This window comes from Rhinolophus hipposideros, assembly GCF_964194185.1.
Source record: "Rhinolophus hipposideros genome assembly, chromosome: 15".
Taxonomy (NCBI): Eukaryota; Metazoa; Chordata; class Mammalia; order Chiroptera; family Rhinolophidae; genus Rhinolophus; species Rhinolophus hipposideros.
In genome coordinates this window covers 54,482,538-54,501,490 of record NC_138061.1, presented here as the reverse complement: position 1 = coordinate 54,501,490, position 18,953 = coordinate 54,482,538, and the positions used below count along the sequence as shown (strand labels likewise).

General features: G+C 50.1%; 1 protein-coding gene across 4 annotated transcripts in view; it reads left to right on the top strand.

Moving 5' to 3' along the window:
* Positions 1-18,953, top strand: part of DLG5 (discs large MAGUK scaffold protein 5) — a 121,210-nt gene that overhangs the window by 39,797 nt on the left and 62,460 nt on the right. For all 4 annotated transcript variants that reach the window (XM_081074163.1, XM_081074161.1, XM_081074164.1 and 1 more), the window contains exons 2-4: positions 2,313-2,381; positions 16,684-16,846; positions 18,711-18,854. In XM_081074163.1, coding sequence (XP_080930289.1) covers positions 2,313-2,381; positions 16,684-16,846; positions 18,711-18,854 — 376 coding nt within the window. The remainder of the gene's footprint in view (positions 1-2,312; positions 2,382-16,683; positions 16,847-18,710; positions 18,855-18,953) is intronic.

The following is an 18,953-nucleotide window of genomic DNA, read 5'->3' as shown; positions in this document are numbered from 1 at the left end:
ATGGGGGGTGGAGAGAGAAGGGTGTCTGCCAAGCTTAATTAACAGCGGAAACTCACCATGGGGGAGGAGAGAGACTATCTGAAGAGGAGGGTGTTTTGCTGAAAGATGGGGCACCGCCGATGTCAGTAATGAGCAAGGAGAAGGCGTTCCTACTGGGAGAGCACCGGCCATGGCCTGTGTCGCAGGCAGGCTTAGGTGTGAGTGGGAGAGTTTATTTGGGCCTGCTTTTCTGAGGAGGTGTCTTTTGAAAACAGTCCGTGAGCATATCAGCTGACTCGCCTTCCTTGCCCTTATAAAGAAAAAAAATAATAATGAAGAAAACGGCGATTACGTGTGAAAAAACAGGCGTTGTGTTGCATTCTTGTTCTCTGAAGACATCCGTGGATTGCCTGAATCGCATCGGACTGTGTCACGCATTTTACGCAGTGCTTAACCTGTATGGTCTGGGAAGAGAGATGATCTGAGAAGTTTGTGATGCTCATTGTTTAAGACGCAGTTTTAGAGATGTTGAAGGGACAGTAAAGTGAATAGTGTGGGTTGAACTTGAAATACAGCACGTATTTTCATTGAACGTCGCTATTCATTTTTGAGTAGCATCAAGGAATGACAGGGCTGAATGGGGGACCCGGTTCCATCTCCCTTCAGCACATGTGCACATGAATCCCCCTCCGATATCCCGCCAGGTGTACTGGGCAGCGGTGACTGTTAGGCTCTCCTGACCAGTGGCTTTCTCAGCACCTCCCTGCTGGCCTAGTCCTGCTCCTGGAGGCCATATTGAGCACATCGAGTCACAGTCCTACGTGAAGACAAGACACCTGCCTGCGCCCCAAATCATCCTCGTCAGTCCACACTAAACACCTGCGGGTTCTTCAGAGAGTCTCAGAAAAGGCGACAATGAGGCATTGCTCATTCCTCACCACTGTCCTAGTTCTTGCTATTACCAAAGTCCCTTTTCTCTTACTTTCTCTCCCCTTCCATATCTTTTTCAGGTGGGCACCCCGCTGGCTCACTTGCACGCTGTTACACCAAGGCGGTCTCTCTGCCCTCCGTGTGGCCTTCCTTTCCTCCCCCCAAGTCTTCCCCTTCCCCTGGGGTCTCTCCTGGCCCCTCCCGTGCGTGTCCCTCCTCCTCTCCCTCTTCCCTGTTAACCCTCATCTCTTTATCTCTCTTTTCCCTCACTTCTGAGGGTGTGCATGTACAGGGTGGCTAGTCAAGAGTTGAGATGGGGAGAAACTTCTTCAATTTGGCCCCCACATTTCTGGTCCTGGAGCCCAAGATGTCATTAGTTCTTGGCCAGTTTCTGACACTGAAGTCCTAAGCTTGTTCAAAGTTTTTGTTGCTAAAATCTCATCTTTGGCTCCCACTGGGCCCAGCAAACACCTTTTGGTTCCGGAACGAAACATTGTATTCTTCACATTATCCTATTTATGTGACCCGCCACGTCTGCAGTGTTGTGCTTTTTTTTTTGACTTCCAGTTTAGTCTCTGTTTGCCCTATCCTCTTCGTTTTCTGTCACCTGTAGTTGTGATAAACAAAGCACACCTTCTGTTTCCATTAGGCAGTGGAGAATGGAGTTGCTGAAATGGGACAGGGGGTAGGATCTCATAAACTGTCTGTTTGAACCCCTTCATTTTACAGACCAGGAAACAGAGTTTCAGGACACTGAACAATTTGCTCAGCGTCACCCAGCTACTCGCACATGGACGAGAGCTGGGTTCAGAAACTGGGTTTCCTGACCCAGAGGTTTTTCCCGATGCTTTGGTGACAGTGTAATTGCTGATAGTTTTATGAGTAACTTTTAATAAGGGGGCAGAGACTGACTAAATTATTAAGGACTGTGCTTGAATGTAGTTAGAACCTAAGTGCAGAAAAGTCAGGCAAAAACAACAAATAGTTCACAGATGTTTAATTTATGCTCCACTACCCTCTGCATGGAAGCCAGAATCATATTGACGAAAATCAGTAGGGAACCCCCAGACTCCATTTTGTTGCTCTCTTGTTAAGCCTTTCCAAAGATACCCCAGGAAGCCAGCTGACTGACTGCAGACTCCCCTCTGCCCGTACACAGATGAGTGTCCAGAGCAAGAGGGTGGCACAAGGCGAGGTGGAAGGGCAGGCAGAAACACCAAGGACGAGGCCCTGCTGATGACACCTCCCCTGCCCAGCTGCTTGAATTCGATTTCTGGTTCTTGATGCACTGTGGGTGCTCAGCCTGGCAATGACTGATGGTCAGCTGGTCTGACAGCAGTTTGAGGTATAGATAAGGGACCCCTTTCGGGTTAGTAATAAATGGTTTTCCTTTCTGTCCCCAGGTTCCACCTACAGCGTCTTGTCCATCATGCCCTCAGACTCAGAAAGCAGCAGCTCCCTCAGCAGTGTGGGTGAGTACCACCTTCCAGGGTATCCCTCCTTCCACACCAGGCGGGAAAGGGGTCTGGGTGAGAGCTAGGGCAGCCCTGGATTCATGGGATGGGACGTTGGCCTTCACCTTTCAGATCACTCATGGGACTCCTTTTCTGTTGATTCCATTCATGTTTTCTTTTTTTAAACATTTGTTTTATTTTTATTTTAAATATTTTTTATTAAAATATAGCTAGCATGCAATATTATGTTAGTTTCTACGTGTACGTCATAGTTATTCAACGGTACCCCCCTGGCTCTATACAGTGTTCTCACCACATTATTGATTTTATTCCCTGTGCTAAAGACGTGGTCACCATGACAAGTCCAGCAACCACCTGACACTGCACCACACTCTCACAGGATTATCGATCTGTTTCTCCCCTTTTAAATTGTCCAATTAGAGTTGACATTTAGCATTATTTTATATTAGTTTCAAGTGTACAGCATAGTGATTAGTCATTAATATAATTTAGGAAGTGATCCCCCTGACCAGTACCACTCGGTACTAGTATTGGTACCTGACTGGTACATACCTCGGTACTTGGTGTGTAATCATTACCATATTATTGATTATATTCCATAGTTTTTACATCGTGACTGTTTTCGAACTCCCAATTTGTATTTCTTAAGACCTTCACCTTTTTCACCCTGCCCCCAACCCCATTCCCATCTATCACCCTGATAGATCTAGCACCCATCTGGCACCATACCTAGTTATTACAGTGTTATTGACTATATTCCTTATGCTATACCCCGCATCCCCATGACTCCTGCATAACAACCAATTTGTACTTCTTAATCCCTTCTCCTTTTCACCCATCCCTAACCCCCCTCCCATCTTAAAGAAGTCCCTGTAAGATTCCTTGTGATACTGGCTTGGTGGTGATGAACTCCTCTAGCTTTTAAATGTCTGGGCAGCTCTTTATCTGTCCTTCAATTCTAAATGATAGCTTTGCTGGGTAGAGTAATCTTGATTGTAGGTCCTTGCTTTTCATGACTTTGAATGTTTCGTGCCCATCCCTTCTGGCCTCCAGAGTTTTTGTTGAGAAATCAGCTGACAGGTTTATGGGGGCTCCCTTGTAGGTAACTAACTGCTTTTCTCTTGCTGCTTTTAAGATTCTCTCTTTGTCTTTAACCTTCGGCATTTAAATTATGTATCTTTGTGTTGGCCTCTTTGCGTTCATCTTGCTTGGGACTCTCTGCACTTCCTAGGCTTGAGTGTCTATTTCCTTCACCAGGTTGGGGAAGTTTTCTGTTATTATTCCTTCAAATAGTTTTTCAATTCCTTGCTCTGTTCTCCTTCTGGACCCTTATAATGTGAATGTTGGTATGCTTGATGTTGTCCCAGAGGCCCCTTAAACTCTCCTCAATTTTTTGGATTCTTTTCTTTTTTGCTGCTCTGGTTGGGTGTTTTCTGCTACCTTAACTTCTACATTGGTAGTTGGATCCTCTGCTTCATCTAATCTGCTGTTGATTCCCTGTAATACATTCTTCATTTCCGTTATTGTACTCTTTTTTTGACTGGTTCTTTTTTATGTTTTCTGTCTCCATTTTTATGCTTCCTGTCTCTCTGTTGAAGTTCTCCCTGAGATCACCGAACATCCTTATAACCAGTGTTTTGAACTCTGAGTCTGGTACATTGCTTGTCTCCATTTTGTTTAGTTCCTTTCCTGGAGCTTTGTTCTGTTTTTTTATTTGGGACATGTTTCTTTGTCTCCCCATTTTGGCTGCCTTCCCTGTGTTTGTTTCTATGTATTAGGTAGAGCTGCTATGTTGTCCGGTCTTAGTAGAGTGGCCTTATGTACCTCGTTTCCCCGAAAATAAGACCTAGCTGCACAATTAGCTCTAATGCGTCTTTTGGAGCAAAAATTAATATAAGACTCAGTCTTACTTTACTATAATATAAAACCAGGTCTTATATAATCTAATCTAATCTAATCTAATCCCGGGTGTAATGTAATGTAATGTAATGTAATATAATACAATGTAATAAAATATAATGTAATATAATACCAGGTCTTATATTAATTTTTGCTCCAAAAGACGCGCATTAGAGCTGATTGTCTGGCTAGGTTTTATTTTCAGGGAGACATGGTGGTAGGCGTGCTGTGGGGCTCACTGGAGATCTTTCTGGTCACCTCAGCCACGTGCTCCAGGTGTGTCCCTTGTATGGTTTGTGTGTGCCCTCCTCTTGTAGTTGAGCCTTGGTTGGTAACTGCACATCAGTGGGAGGGACTGACCCTTGGTCTCACTGGTTGTGAGGACTGGCCTTGACTACAGTGGAATACTTGTTGCGCAGGGGCTGACCCTACAGAGCAGGATCTGCCTCAGCAGGACTCTGGTGCCTGACCAATCCGCCCCTTGGGTGTGTCGTACTCGGAGGCGGTTGGGTGACGCTCCAGCTCATTTTGAAGCTGGCCACTGGGCGTATCAGCCCCAGGGCCACTTTGGAGAGGATCCGCTGTAGGTGTACTTCAGCCACAGCCCATGCCCCATGCTAGGGGCCAACTAGAGGGAGTCAGAAAGAAATCTGCAGATATCTGCTGCCTGTGCTGTGCTTGGAAGCGCCTTGAAAGGCCAAGCCGCGAACCAAGGCCGGCTGCCGCTAGTGCTGGCTTAGGGCTGCTCAGCCAGAGGTACAGGACACGGTTAAGCCAGATGCTGCTTGTCTGGGTCCTGTGAACCTTTGAGAGACCCTAGGAAAGTCTGCAGCTTGAGCTAAGGCAGGTGGTTTTACGAAAAAGCCACTGGAAGTGGCTTGGGTGTGCCGACAGTTGGGCGGGCCGGGCCAAGTGTTGGATCGCCAGGGCGTGGTGAGCGAACTGGGGAGACTCAGATATGGCCGCCGCCTGCGTCCGCACGCCAGGAAGGGGGAGAGCTCAACAGAGAAACAATGGCTTCCGCCAGCCTCTCCGTCCAGAAGAAAGCCGCCTCTCCAGCCCCCGTCGCATGCCAGACAAGTCAGTTTCCCACCATATGTCCCTGCCGCATTTCCAGCTGCGGCCCCAGCACTGGATCTCAGAGCCAGTGATTCCGTTGGCGGGTAAGTCTGTGTGAGATTCGTTTAAGAGGAGCGCCTGGGACTGCAGCTTGCTTCCCTCTCACTCAGTCACGAGCTCCGCTGGTTTTCACAGCCAGAAATTACGGGGACTTCTCTCCCCAGCGCTGGAGCCCTGTGCTGGGCTGGGGCTGGGACCTCTTGCTTCCCTGGGGTGTGGGGGGAACTCCACAGCCAGAATATCCCTCCCGATCTTTAGTGGCCCACACGGTGTGGGTCCAGCCGGTTCTGCGTCTCTGCCCCTCTTAGTCTTGAGGTGGCTTCTGCACGTCCTTAGTTGTAGGGCTTCGGTTCAGCAAGATTTTAGACAATTCTCACTGATGGTTGTTTTGTAGATTAGTTGTTCTTTTGATGCGGTTGTGAGAGAAGGTAAGCACAGCGTTTATCTATTGCGCCATCTTGGTATTCCTTCATTCACATTTTTCTCTCGTCAGCAGTACCTCTTCTTACCAGAGGAGGGCAGAACTCTGGCTCTGGCTTTAGAAGGGAGGTGGGTGCTGGGGGAGGCACATACAGCGCTGTTTCTTCACTTAGCCAGGGCATTGGGCTTCTCAGTGAGCCCGTTGCCCCCACGCCCACCCAAGGCCAGCCAGCCGTGAGACTGGCCCTTTTTTGGTGCTGTCCTTTGTAAGCAGGAATAGCACACTGGGTGTGTTGCCTTGGGGATAGGAACAGCCAGTCCATGCTGAAGTGGATGTGTTTCCAGAAGCCCCTAGCGGGAGGCTGCCCCTGCTTTCATTTCACTGAAGACATCCCAGTAGGAAGAGTGTCAGTCTCCCAGCTGCCCCACCTCTGTGACCCACTCCCTGTGTTACGTGCTTGCTATTTAATACGCCTAGTGTAGTTTCTGATGTCCTGATCTCACCTTGATGGATGGGATACACCTTCAGTGGTGAGTCCTGGATGTTTGAGTCGGAAGGGCTCACAGAGATCATCTGGTCCATTTATTTGGTTTCCCTTTATACAGACAGATGGGCAAATAGCCGTTCAGAGAGAGGAGTCTCAGGCCAGAGATTCCAGAACTAGCCAGGGGCCCTCCTTTCATGTGTTAATTGACTAACACTACAGACCCCTCCGGTGTGCCAGAGGTGGGCTCGGATATTGGGGTGAATAGGCAGGTGTGTCCCTGTGCTTGTAGATCTCGGGGTCTCTGGGGGAGACAGTTAAATGAGTAAATGCAATAAGTGAGATCCAAACGAGAAGGGAGGGGAGGGACAGTGGAGGGGGCAGGGTACTGCATTCATTTGCTAGGGCTGCCATGACAGGACCACACACCGAGGGGCTTACTTGACAGAAATGTGTTCTCTCACAGTTCTGGCGGCGAGGTCTTTGCGAGCAAGCTGTCGTGTTGTCTGGGCCGCGTCCCCTCTGAAGGCACCAGGGGAGGGTCTGTTCCAGGCCTCTCTCCTTGCTGGCCATCTTTGGCGTTCCTTGGCTTGTAGATGTGCCACCCAGTCTCTGCCTTCATCTTCACATGATGTTCTCCCTGTGTGTGTGTGTGTCTCCAAATTCACCATCTTAAAAAGGACACCAGTCATAGGACCCCCTCATCTTGTTCATCTGTAAAGATTGTATTTCCAAATAAGGTCACATGCACATTTACTCGGGATTAGGACTTGCACATGTTCGGGGCAGGGGGTGGGGGCGCACAGTTCAGCTTCTCACAGGTTTCCTTATCCTGTGTAGGCTTCAGGAAGTCCTCTTCTGGACCATAGTTCAGAGCTGCTGAGTCTCTTTCACTCTGTCCTGCCTGCTTTGGGTCCGTGAGACACATCGATTGAATGATGGGATTGTCCAAATTTTGAACTTGGGACTGGTTTTCAGGAAGTGCGTGGAGTGGGGCAGTCAGGATAAGGAGAGCAGTAAGGTCGGGCTTTTGTAGAACTGTGAACTGGTGGAGCCATGAGTGCACCTTTTACCTCTCTCATGCCTTCCCTTTTAGGCTCCCTAATCTCCTTGGGAGCAAGGTACAGTGATCTAACAGATACCTGCCGAAGTCATTCACGTCAACGCTTCAAGGCTTAATAGCAGTGCCTTTCCCAGGAGCTTTTGCATTTTGAAAGGGGACTCCAGAGAGACGTATCCCTTAAACACAGCAAGGACTGTTACTGATGGCATTTTGAGCCAGAGCAGGCAATGTGTTTTGTACATCTGGACCTTCGCATTCTCTGGAAGAAGCCTCATGTCAGTCACTCACCATTTGGTTGTCCATACACCCGATGGACACTGGGATGGCGGGGACTGCAGTGTCTCCCGACTGCAGGCAGAGAGCAGTGCTGTCTGTGTCCAGAGCTTGAATGCTGAAAGACCGGGTCGCATACCTTCAGGTCAAACCCTCCCGGTCACCAGGAACCATGACTTGCTTGTTCACTCTTCTGTATGTAGGTGACATCGTCCTTGGGGCGAGTAGCTTCATTTTTCTGCAGGATGACTTGGATGTCCTTGTGGCTGCAGCAGGAGGAATTACCTACTCACACTGCCTTAAACAGTAAAGAAATGTGTGATCTCAGATGTAAGAAGCGCTGAGTACATGGGATGTGGCTCTGCGATCCCCGGTACAGTGTCTTCCCCTGTAGGGGGGTAGCTGGGGATCTGGAGCAGCAGTTCCAGCCATTCCATCCAGACCTGATAAAGCCCAGGGCTGCGATGTCTGTTATGGGAGCCAGAAGTCCCAGGTGGCTTTTAAATTCAAAATGAATTAAAATGAAATACAATGAGAAGTTCTAGTTTCAACAGTCCCAGTGGCCACTTTCAAGTGCTCTGTGGCCACCTGTGGCTCGTGGCTACTGTATTGGCCAGCGTAGGCGAAAGCACATTCCCATCATCACAAATGACCCAGAGGACGCAGAGCGTCGTCTCCTCTAGTGTGTCCTTATAAGCAAAGACGCCTTCCCCAGAAGTCCTCTGGCACAGTCTCTTCTCACTGACCACAGTGGGCTTACTTGTCTGTGCTCAGACCAGTGGCTCAGGCAGTGTGGTCCCTGGAGCAGCAGCACGCTGGCACTTGGTAGAAATGCAGGGTCCCGCGCTTCACTCCATACCTGTTAGGTCAGTAGCTCTGAGGGTGGGGCCCAGCAGCCACATGTTGGAACAGCTCTCCTGGTTTGAGATGGGCTGGCCTAACCTAATCTCTGGCAGGAGAACTGGAATGTCCGTGGCTGGCTTGGAGCAGCCCCGTGGGGCAGGATGAACGGTGGGGGCCGCCAGGGTAGGCTGCAGTGCCTCAGGGAGAATTCCTTCTGGTTCCACCTGCCTCTTGAGAGGCAGAACTCTCCCTTTCCCAGCCTTCACAGATGCATTCTAGCCCTGGCAGAAGGGGTGCACTGCTAAGTCAGATGGAGATAGCCGTTGTTTTTTGTTGTTGTTTTATTTTATTTTTTTAATTTTGGGAATGTTGGGGAACAGTGTGTTTTTCCAGGGCCCATCAGCTCCAAGTCGTTCTTTCAATTTAGTTGTGGAGGGCACAGCTCAGCTCCAAGTCCAGTCGCCATTTTCAATCTTTAGTTGCAGGGGGCGCAGCCCACCATCCCATGCGGGAATTCAACCGACAACCTTGTTGTTGAGACCTCGTGCTCTAACCAACTGAACCATCCAACCCCCCCCGAAATAGCCGTTTTTGTTTGTTCATGGTCTTTCTCCATGAACCTAAGGAAAAGCAAGAGCAAGGTCTTAGAATAAAAGTACCACCTCCACTTTCTCACATCTGTCTCCCTAACAGAGAACGTTTGGGAAAAGGACAGCAAGTTATATTCAGCATAAAAGAAATTGGTAGATGAAGCTTTGAGTATATAGTGTTTTTTATTTTATTTTATTGGGGAAGGGGAACAGGACTTTATTGGGGAACAGTGTGTATTTCCAGGACTTTTTCCCCAAGTCAAGTTGTTGTCCTTTCAATCTTAGTTGTGGAGGGCGCAGCTCAGCTCCAGGTTCAGTTGCCGTTGCTAGTTGCAGGGGGCGTAGTCCACCATCCCTTGCGGGATTCGAGGAATCGAACTGGCAACCCTGTGGTTGAGAACCCGCACTCCAGCCAACTGAGCCATCTGGGAGCTCAGCGGCAGCTCAGCTGAAGGTGCTGTGTTCAATCTTAGTTGTAGGGCGCGCTGCCCACCATCCCTTGCGGGACTCAAGGAATCGAACCGGCAACCTTATGGTTGAGAGCCCACTGGCTCATGTGGGACTCGAACCGGCAGCCTTTGGAGTTAGGAGCACGGAGCTCCAATTGCCTGAGCCACCGGGCCGGCCCGAGTATATAGTGTTTTCTCGGTGACAGCTCCTGCCTGCCTGGTCAGCTCCCCTGGTCAGCGTTAGAGTCTTAGGTGGTCTGTCTTATTTCAACTCTCAGCCTGACTTACTAACAACTCACCACGCCTTTGCCAGCTGACGGTCTAAGAGGTTGCAGTGTCTCTCTGCTGTGAGGCCTTTTTTGTAAGCAGTTTTCATGGGTGAAGCATGTGTGGCTTCTTGGAGGCCTTCTCCCACCCCGGGCAGCCCTTTATTAATTAACTTGCCCTGTGGGAAGGGCCCAGAGATCTGCCCAGGGATTGCACGTCCATTTCCGGCAATCGATATTTTTTCCTCCTCATTCATCCTGACCTAATTTCCCTGGTCCCTTTTAGTTTTCATCTTGGATAACTGGGGAAGCTTTAAGGAGAAGAGACAGTCTTGGGTGGCATTTACAAAATGAGCCTTAAATTTCATGCAAATTGAAGTAACAGGAGAGATTCCTCATTAAACAGAGAGGTCTCCTGGCTTGTGGGAAGAAGAAGGAGCTGGAGGGTTCCCGTCACGTCTCAGTGAAGAGTCCTTGAAAGTGCAGCTTCTGGTGGACAGGGAGGGTGGGGTGAGTCGTCATGGAGGCAGGGCTGCACCCCAACTCCCTATGCCCTTTGACCCTTCCTTCTCGGGTCCTTTGGGATGCGGGGCCTGTTTTCTCTCAGTTCAGGAGATGAACGGGACATCTCTTGGAGACCGTGCTCAGTGCTCGCAGGGATCAGAGGGGGGCTCTGAGTGCAGCTACGTGTCTCAGCCCCTCCGGGCGGCTATAACAGACTAGCACGCAGACCGGGTGGTTGAGAAACAAACATGTCTTTCTCACAGTTCTGGGGACTGGAAAATCCAAGATCAAGGCAGATTCAGTGTCTATTGGGGCCCACTTCCTTGTTCATAGATGGTACCTTCCCTCCGTAACCTTGTGGCAGAACTGGGGAGAGAGCTCTTGGAGTCCCTCTTATAATGCACTAATCCCATTCATGAGGGCTGCACCCTCGTGACCTAATCACCCTCTAATGGTGCCACCATCTAATGCCATACCTTGAGAGTTAGGATTTCAACACACAAATTTTGGGGGTGGTGGAGGGGGGACACAAACATTCACACTATAGTACCAGAGAGGTAAGTTACTGGCCATTCTGCCCTGTGTAAAACAGAAAGACACACATAGCTCGGGGAAGGAATAGTTATTTCCAATGAGGGGTGTCAGAGCACGTTCCAGGGAGGAGGTAGCACTTGAGTTGGGCCTTCCAGAAATGGCGCTCCAAGAAGCAGTGGGTCATCGCTGCATGTCCCCCTTTGGGTTTCAGCAAAGCAGACCCCGAGTCAAGGATTAGAGAGCAAGTAGCTTATCTGGGAGGAGATCTGGGAGCCGGGCAAGGGTGCAGCTGCTGCACTGGAATCTAACCTCTCACTCACTCGTAAGTCCTGGGAGGAGCAGAGCTGTGGGCTTGCAGTAACTGCAGAGGGTGTTCCCCTGGCTTCTGTAGTTAAGAGAAGGGGCCCTCTCTGCATTTCATTAATGGGTGATGCCTTTAAGAAAAAGCCATTCTGGCCAGCAAATGCAACTTTGGTTCAGACAAAGGTTCTCTCACATTATCAGGCTTTACAATCACCTAGAGGGAATCACTCCCAGGGTTTCTGATTTAGTAGGTCTGGGTGGGAGATAAAATGTTCATTTCTTTTTCCCCACTATTGTACCATAAGAATGTTTATTTCACGAGTGGTTTTTAATTCTGTAGCCACAATTTCCCCACATTTTTACATTATTACATCTTTTTTGTATACTTTTTGAACATTAAGCACAGAATACGTTAGATGTTAAAAAGGGAAAGACATTCTTTCTGCTGAGTAATATATCATATTTAACTTAAAGATTATTAACGTTTTGTATATCGAGAACTGAAGCTGCTGGGGTTGCATTTATTTGTAGGTCCCAAAATAGCCCTGAGTCTAAATAGAAAAAATATCTCTTATAAACTAACAAAATTCTCACTTCAAAATAAAACACTATGAAATTCACAGAATTGTATCTGTAGTCAATGTTTTTACAATATCCAGAAACTTACTGGATTTTTAGAAATGACAATGAAAATAGCTCTGCATTCAGAAAATAGAGCTTATACCGGGATGAAACCTTTCTAACAGCTTCTCTCCTGAAGCCAAGGTGCTTTCAGAAGCACTGGCTCAGGACGGGGGGCTGTGTCCCCCCACGGCTGGAGGTGAGGTTGGCTAGGTTTTGCTGTCCGCTGCCGGTGCTGAACACGTTCTGCTGCTCCGTGCTTCTGCCCTGACAGCCAGAGCCTGCAGGTGACCAGGAAGTTCACCTGGACATCCCCACTACACCTGACCACTTTGGCCAGTGCCCTTTTTCTCCTTGGCTTCTGGCACCACGGGCCCACAGGGCTCTGAAGCAGAGTTGTGACCTGACTAGCTGTGAATAAGACTGAGCGGGTGGCCTTCGAGGTCTCCTGGAGTGTGGCGATGTGGGAGCTGAGGACAAAGGGGGCTTATGGCCAAGAAAAGCACCCAGTTGCCAGGCTGCTTGCTGAGCCTCGATGGTCTGTGGGAGAGGACACACCAGCCGGAACAGCGGGGAGGAGGAACAGAACTCGGGTGATGGTAAAGGGGGCTGTGTCCTGTGCCTGCTCCGGCTCTGCTGCTGCTCTCGCTCTCACACCAAGGCCCAGAGGAGGGACAGCTCTTTGTCCAAAGTCCAGGGCCTGTGCCGGCTCTCCTGGCTTCTTCCAGCACCCCTTTTGAGTCCATTTTAGTCCAATCCAAATGCTTTTCTCCTGAATCCATCTTGGACACCAAAAGGGAACAGAAAATCTGCCTGCTTCTCAAGTAGTTTCCAGATTTGGAAAGAGGAGGGAGTGAAGCCGGGGAGACGGGACCATTTTTCATTTGAATCCAAAAGAACAACTGCACAAGGTAGGACAGAGAAAATGGTGTTTGACATGTTTCGACAACTCACTTGAAGTTAGTTTTATTTTGCTTGTTATTTAAAATGTTTACTGTAACTGCAGTGACTGCTGAGGCGGTCAGCAACCCACATCCTTTCACTTCACACCACTCCTGGGATGATGGCTTCAGTTTAGGGTACCATATGGTTTGGGTACCACGTAGTTTTTTTTAACTTATTTTTTTTTAAGTCGTGTTCATTGAGGTATAAACTACATATAGTAAAATTTATCCTTGTTAGTGTATAGTTCAGTGAGTTTTGACAAACATACATGGTCATTTAACCACCGCCACAATTAAGATACAGAATAGTTGCTTCATCCCAGAAAATTTCCTTCTGCAGCTTTGTAGTCCTCCTTTCCTCCCCTCCACCCCCACCCAGCCCCTGGCAACCACTGTTTTGATTTCAGCCCCTGTCGTTTTGCCTTTTCTCAAATGTCATGTAACTGGAATCATGTAGCATGTAGTTTTCTGAGTGTGGCTTCCTTCTCTTGGCATATGGCGTTCTCGATTCCCCCATGCTCTTGTGTGGATCCACATCTGTGGGCTGCTCTGTCCTCCACCTTCCTTACTGCGAAAGGACAGTGGCACCCAGGCAGCATTTCCCCCGAGTCAGAGAGAGCTGTTTGCTGACTTGTCGGGCCTGGGTGGCCTGCCTTTCTGTGTTTCACGCAGGCTCGACCCTTTGGAGCACGGAAAAGGAATCGGGGCCACTCCTGTCAGGAGGCAGTGTAGCGTGGGGTGGAGGCCCCGGCTCTGGATTCAGAGCGGAGTTCCGTGAAGGCCCCCTGCTGCCTAGCTGTGCAGTCTTTCTGGCTGTCATTTTCTCACAGGGTGATTCTGTCACACAGCGAGGCTGCCTGGGGGATTAGTGAGGTCAGGACGCAGTGTGTTAAGCACGAGTCCGGCACCTGGGCTGAGGTGTGCAAACATCTTCGCTCACTTCATTGCCTGCGTGGTGGGCTGCCCCAGGTCCCTACAGCTGCAGAGCAAGTGGCCTCACCTGCTGGAGACAGACAGGAGGCGTGGCTGTGTGCTGACAGATCTGATGGCCCCTCCTTCTGTCCTGCTGCTGCTTCTTCTCTCTCTACCTTCTGCAAAAGCCCTGGGATGTACCTCTCTGTTGCCTCATTTGTAAAATCGGGTGAAATACTTTATCTCCCTGAAGACAGGTGGCCGTGCCTGGGTGCTTTTCAGTTCTGAAACTTGAGATTTGATATTTCTCTGCTACGTCTCAGACTTGAGTATAACACAGAACAGCTGTTCTCAAAGCATGGTATGGTGTCCTTGAGGTCCTTTCAGGGGGCTGGTGAGGTCAAAATGGTTTTCATAATGACACTAAGACGTCACTTGTCTTTTCCACACTCATGCTCACAAACACTCCACTGTAGGGTGGGATTTTCTAAAAGTTCCATCGTGATGTGTGATAATTGCACAGGTAAGAGACTCTGACTGTCTTAAGCCAGACATCAAGCAGCATTATAAAGATGCCAAACAATGTCACTCTTCTCATTACAGTTTTGTTCGTAATGGAAAGGGTAGTTAATTTTTCGTAAAACAAACGAAAAAAAAAACCATGTGAATACTTAATGGGTTTTTGGTTATTTTTAAATTAGTATTTAAAAATTATTGTTAGATAGATATAAACAAAAGCCCTTTGGAGTCCGCAATCATTTTTAAATGTGTAAAGAGGCCCTAACATCAAAATGTTTACTCACTTTAGATTAAGACCTTGGGTTCTGGGGTCAGGGAGATAGGGGGACTTTCAGTGCTGTCATCTACTGGCTCTGTCACCTGGGCATGTTACTTAACCTTGATGAGGTTTTGTTTCCTGGTCTGTAAAATGCGGATAACAGTAGTATCTTTCTTAAGGGGATTGAACGGGATGATGTATGGGAAGCATTTCCAAAACTGCCAGACACGACGTGAGAGCTCCTTACAACTGTCGCTGGGGAGGCAGGTGGGAAGAGCGTGTGGTCCAAATCTTTGTACCTGGGCTCATCTCAGGGCACACCACTTGCTCTTTGTGCAGCTTTGAGTAGATTACCTAACTTGCTGACCTTCAGTTTTCTCACCTGTAAAATGGGGATGATATTAGTACCCGTCTGGGGCTATAGGGAAGATTAAGTTAATGCCTGGGACAGCTGTGTTGTCTGCTCTTGGTGTGACTGTGAACATTGAAGTCCCTCCTTTCTGGGCGTTCTTCGAGTATTTTCATCCCACTCTCTTGGGTTTGTCAGTCTTCACAGAGTTTCTCCCTGGAGTTGTTTGGAGGGTGAGTCATAGTCATCTCCAGGAGGGGCATCAGACACATGTCCAGAGGAAGCCCCTGTTGTGAGAGAGTTGGGTAAGTTACTGCAAATCAGATGATAGTGTAGAATTGGCCCTGGGCTAAAGCTCATAAAAGTGACTTCATTTGCCAGAAGAGGAAGGCATTTCATAGCCCACACAGAGCTGGAACCAGCCTTTTCCCAAACCTCTGGGGCAGGAGTTAGGATCCAGGGTGTTTGGGGGAAAGGTGAGGGAAAGCTTCTCAGGCTATGGAGTAGAACCATGTGGGGAGCAGAGATGCTTGTGGGAAGCTGGTCCGGGCCCTACCTGAGAGGACATTCTGACCCCAGAGGTCTGGCCTGGAGCACAGGAATCCTGGTGGTTATGGTGGTGGTGGTTTTAAAATCACATGCACTTCAGGGGATATTAGATTCAGGTGGTGTGGGTACCAGCGTTGGATAACGCTGGTCTGAGAGCTTGAGGATCCTCCCTCTGGCTGTGGTCTAGCTTGTCACCCACAGTGCTGAACTCGCCATCCTTGCTGGCGCTTCTGGAAGACCCAAGGCCACACCTGAGCACTTGTCTGTTGTCTTCATGTGGTAGGGGCACCTGGTTTGCGTGAATCATCAGCCAACAAGCATCAGCTGAGGGTCTGGCGGTGAGGCTGGCAGAGTAAAACACGTGTCTTGCCCTTTGCACATTTTAGGGCTACTGGGGAGAAAATGCCAGGACACGGGAGTCAGACCCCTAGGTTATATCCATAAAACGGGATGGCTCCTGTGAGTTCTGTGACCCACGTTGGGTCTCTGAGGGTTAGAGGAGATCTTGGGTGAATGTATGGACAGAGTTAAACACAAAAGGACCATGGATTCATTCATCTCTTCTTCCCAGACAGTTGAGTGAGATGCTCTGTTCTTAGAGACGGATTTGGATCTTATCAGAGGTGCTGATGGTGGCGGCTGTTCCTTCATAACAGCACAAGGCTTGGAGTGCCCTTGAGGACGCTTTTAGTCCTGGGCACCAGTGATGAGGGCCTGATGTGGGCTGGGCAGCCAGAGGCCGCAGGACTTACCTGTGTCACGTGACACTTAACCTTAGCTGTGGGCAGCTCTCCCTGACAGCCTCTTCCAAGCCTGTGCACCTGGGCTGGTTGGGTGGGACCTTCAGGCAGTTGGACTGCTTGGAAAAGGGAGCTGTGCAGAGTGTCCAGCCCTGGTCAGGGAAGGATGGAGACATAGTCCTTGGACCCCAGCTTTGGAGCTGGCTGCCTTGTCCTTGGGAGCTTGCTGGATTCCCATTGTCCTTTCCTTCTCAGGCCTTGTCTTCTACTCTGCTCAGGTCTGCCTCCATGCCCACGGGTGAGTGACAGCTGGTGTTTGCAGACTAGGCAAGGATGCGAGGGTTCGGTCCAAAGCCGTTCCATCCTGGAGGTGTCAGAGCCGGCTTGGGAAGAGTGGAGGTCGTCAGGGTCCTCAGGCAGGGCCAGGGGAGTGGGTGGTGAGAGCTTGGATATTGGCGCCAGCCTGCCTGGGCTTCGGTCCCAGTTCCACTTCTTACTTTCCGAGTCGTGTTGCCGTCTGTGAAAGGGGGATTCTAACAGGACATACCTACCGGGTAGAGCTGTTGGGAATAACTAATGCAAGCTACGAGCTCGGAACACTGCCTGGCACCTGGAGAGCACTAAGTGCCAGCTCACTTTATCCTTTTCCTCTTGCCAGGCACCACTGGGAAGGCGCCGTCCCCACCACCCCTCCTCACCGACCGGCAAGTGAACGAGAAGGTGGAGAACCTGTCCATTCAGCTGCGGCTCATGACCCGAGAGAGAAATGAACTGCGCAAGCGCCTGGCCTTTGCGACTCATGGGACAACCTGTGATAAGAGGTAGTGATCGGCCACCTCCCTGCCTAGCATTCAACACCTTACCAGTGGGCAAGGGCTGTCCTGATGCCATCACATCCCCTCCCTACCAGGGGGTCCTTAGCTCCTAGGGGTTGCCTTGTCCCCACCTCACATGGAAGCACGCTCTCTGCAGGCCTGGGGAGAGGGGCACAGGCTTGTTCTGCTCCCTCCAAATCAGAATTGGAGCCCATGGCCTGAATCCCACAACTCAGGGATTGAAAGGGTTTGTCCCCGTACGGTGGTGTGCGTGCGTGTGTGTCTGCGTGTGGCAGAAGAGCCTGGGGCCAGCCTCCTAGCCTTTCTTCTGGCCTTGCAGATGATTGGTCAGTGGGTGGTCTTGGCCGCAGCTGGAAGGGCCCTGTCGTCCTTTGGCGTCTCCTCACTGGTTGGTTGGATGGCCTTGAGCTCGTCACTAACCTGTGTACCCTCTGCCATCCAGCTCCAAGACAGTATGCTTCCCTCTTTATCCCTTGCTGCTGCCACGTGCAGCCCTTGCCCTAAGAGAGAGTCATCCGGTTGCCGAGCCCTTGACGGTCTGTGTATGCGCGCCACTGTCTCCCACCCCAGCCTGCCTTCTGTTGGGTGGATCTTTATGTGGTTTGCAAAGACATTATTTGTACCCTGCCATATATGTGTTTTAGGGAGGGTATGTTGCACATGGCTTCCATGTTTTGAAGAATATAGTTGATTGCTTCTTTTGTTGGGATCTGGAGGCAGATACCAGGGAAGGGCAGTCCAAGGGGTGGGGCAGAGGTAGAGTCTTTACCCACCTGCGTGATTCGGGGGGGCTTCATGGAGGAGGAGGAAGGGTGCAGAGTGGTTTATCCTTCCTGGAGGTCCTGGTGGGAGTCCTCAGGGGAGGGGTGATTGGTTTAACCTCTTCCTTTTAGGAGCACCAGGGTGTGTGCTCGTTCCGAGGAAGGTTCCTCCGGGGAAAGTGTCAGAGCTGCAAAGCCTGCTCCTACAGGTTGCTTTGATGAGGACATTCCCCAGTCAGACAGCATAAGGGCCGGGCCAGGGAAGACACGTGTGCTGGAGTGCATGGTGTCCATGCTGCTTGTACGCTCCCAAGGCACAGTGACCGTATGACCGGCTAAACCTAAAGTATGTGCTGTGTGGCCCTTTGCAGAAAAGGGCTGCTGAGGCCTGCCCAGGAGCAGTGATACTCAGATTCCAGCATGCACTGGAGTCACCTGGAGGCCTTGTTGTTGAAGGCCTTGCTGGTTAGCCCGCCCTTTCTCTCCCGGGTCTGATTCAGGAGGTCTGGGGCTGGCCGACAACTGCATTGCTAACAAGTGTCCAGGCGGTGCCGATGGCACAGATCCCGGAACTCCACTTTGAGAACCACTGTGCCTGGCTTCTATTCTGCACTTTGGCTGGACATTGGAACTCCCTGGGGAGTTAAAAAAAAAAATCCTGATGTCTGAGTCCTATCCCCGAGTGCTGAAGTAATTGGCATTTTACTGTGTGCCCAAGATTGAGAATTGCTGTTCCAAAGAGAGAAGAAACTTCATCACAGGTTGCTGGTGGACCCACTGTGTGTGCAGGCCTGTTGCCGGGTCTCTTGGAAGCTCTTAGAGAACAAGATGGTACTTATTCAGCTCTCCAGGCCTATGCGGGGAGCTCAAGCCACCAAGGCTTCTTCCATCTTGATTCCATCAGGATGGAATCAATCCTGATTCAGTCAGCCTGGGTGTGGCCAGGACATTAGAGCTTAACAAGTACCCAGGTGGTTGTGGTGATTGGGAGCCCAGGGTTTGGGAATCACTGGGTGCAATGACATGGCTTCCCAGGGGAGAGACGTGCCTTGTCAGTTGTTGACAGCAGTGTTTGCTGTCTGGGCCAGGCCCTACCACAGGCTGAATCCTGACTACGAGAGGCTGAAGACCCAGTGCGTGCGGGCCATGTCGGACCTGCAGAGCCTGCAGAGCCAGCACACCAACGCCTTGAAGAGGTGTGAGGAGGTGGCCAAGGAGACGGACTTCTACCAGTGAGTGGGGCCTGCCGGCCAGGGCTCAGGCATCCGTGGAATGGCTGCCTCTTCCCCGTTCTTATTCCTGGACTTCCGGTTCTCGTTCTGCCTCGTAGC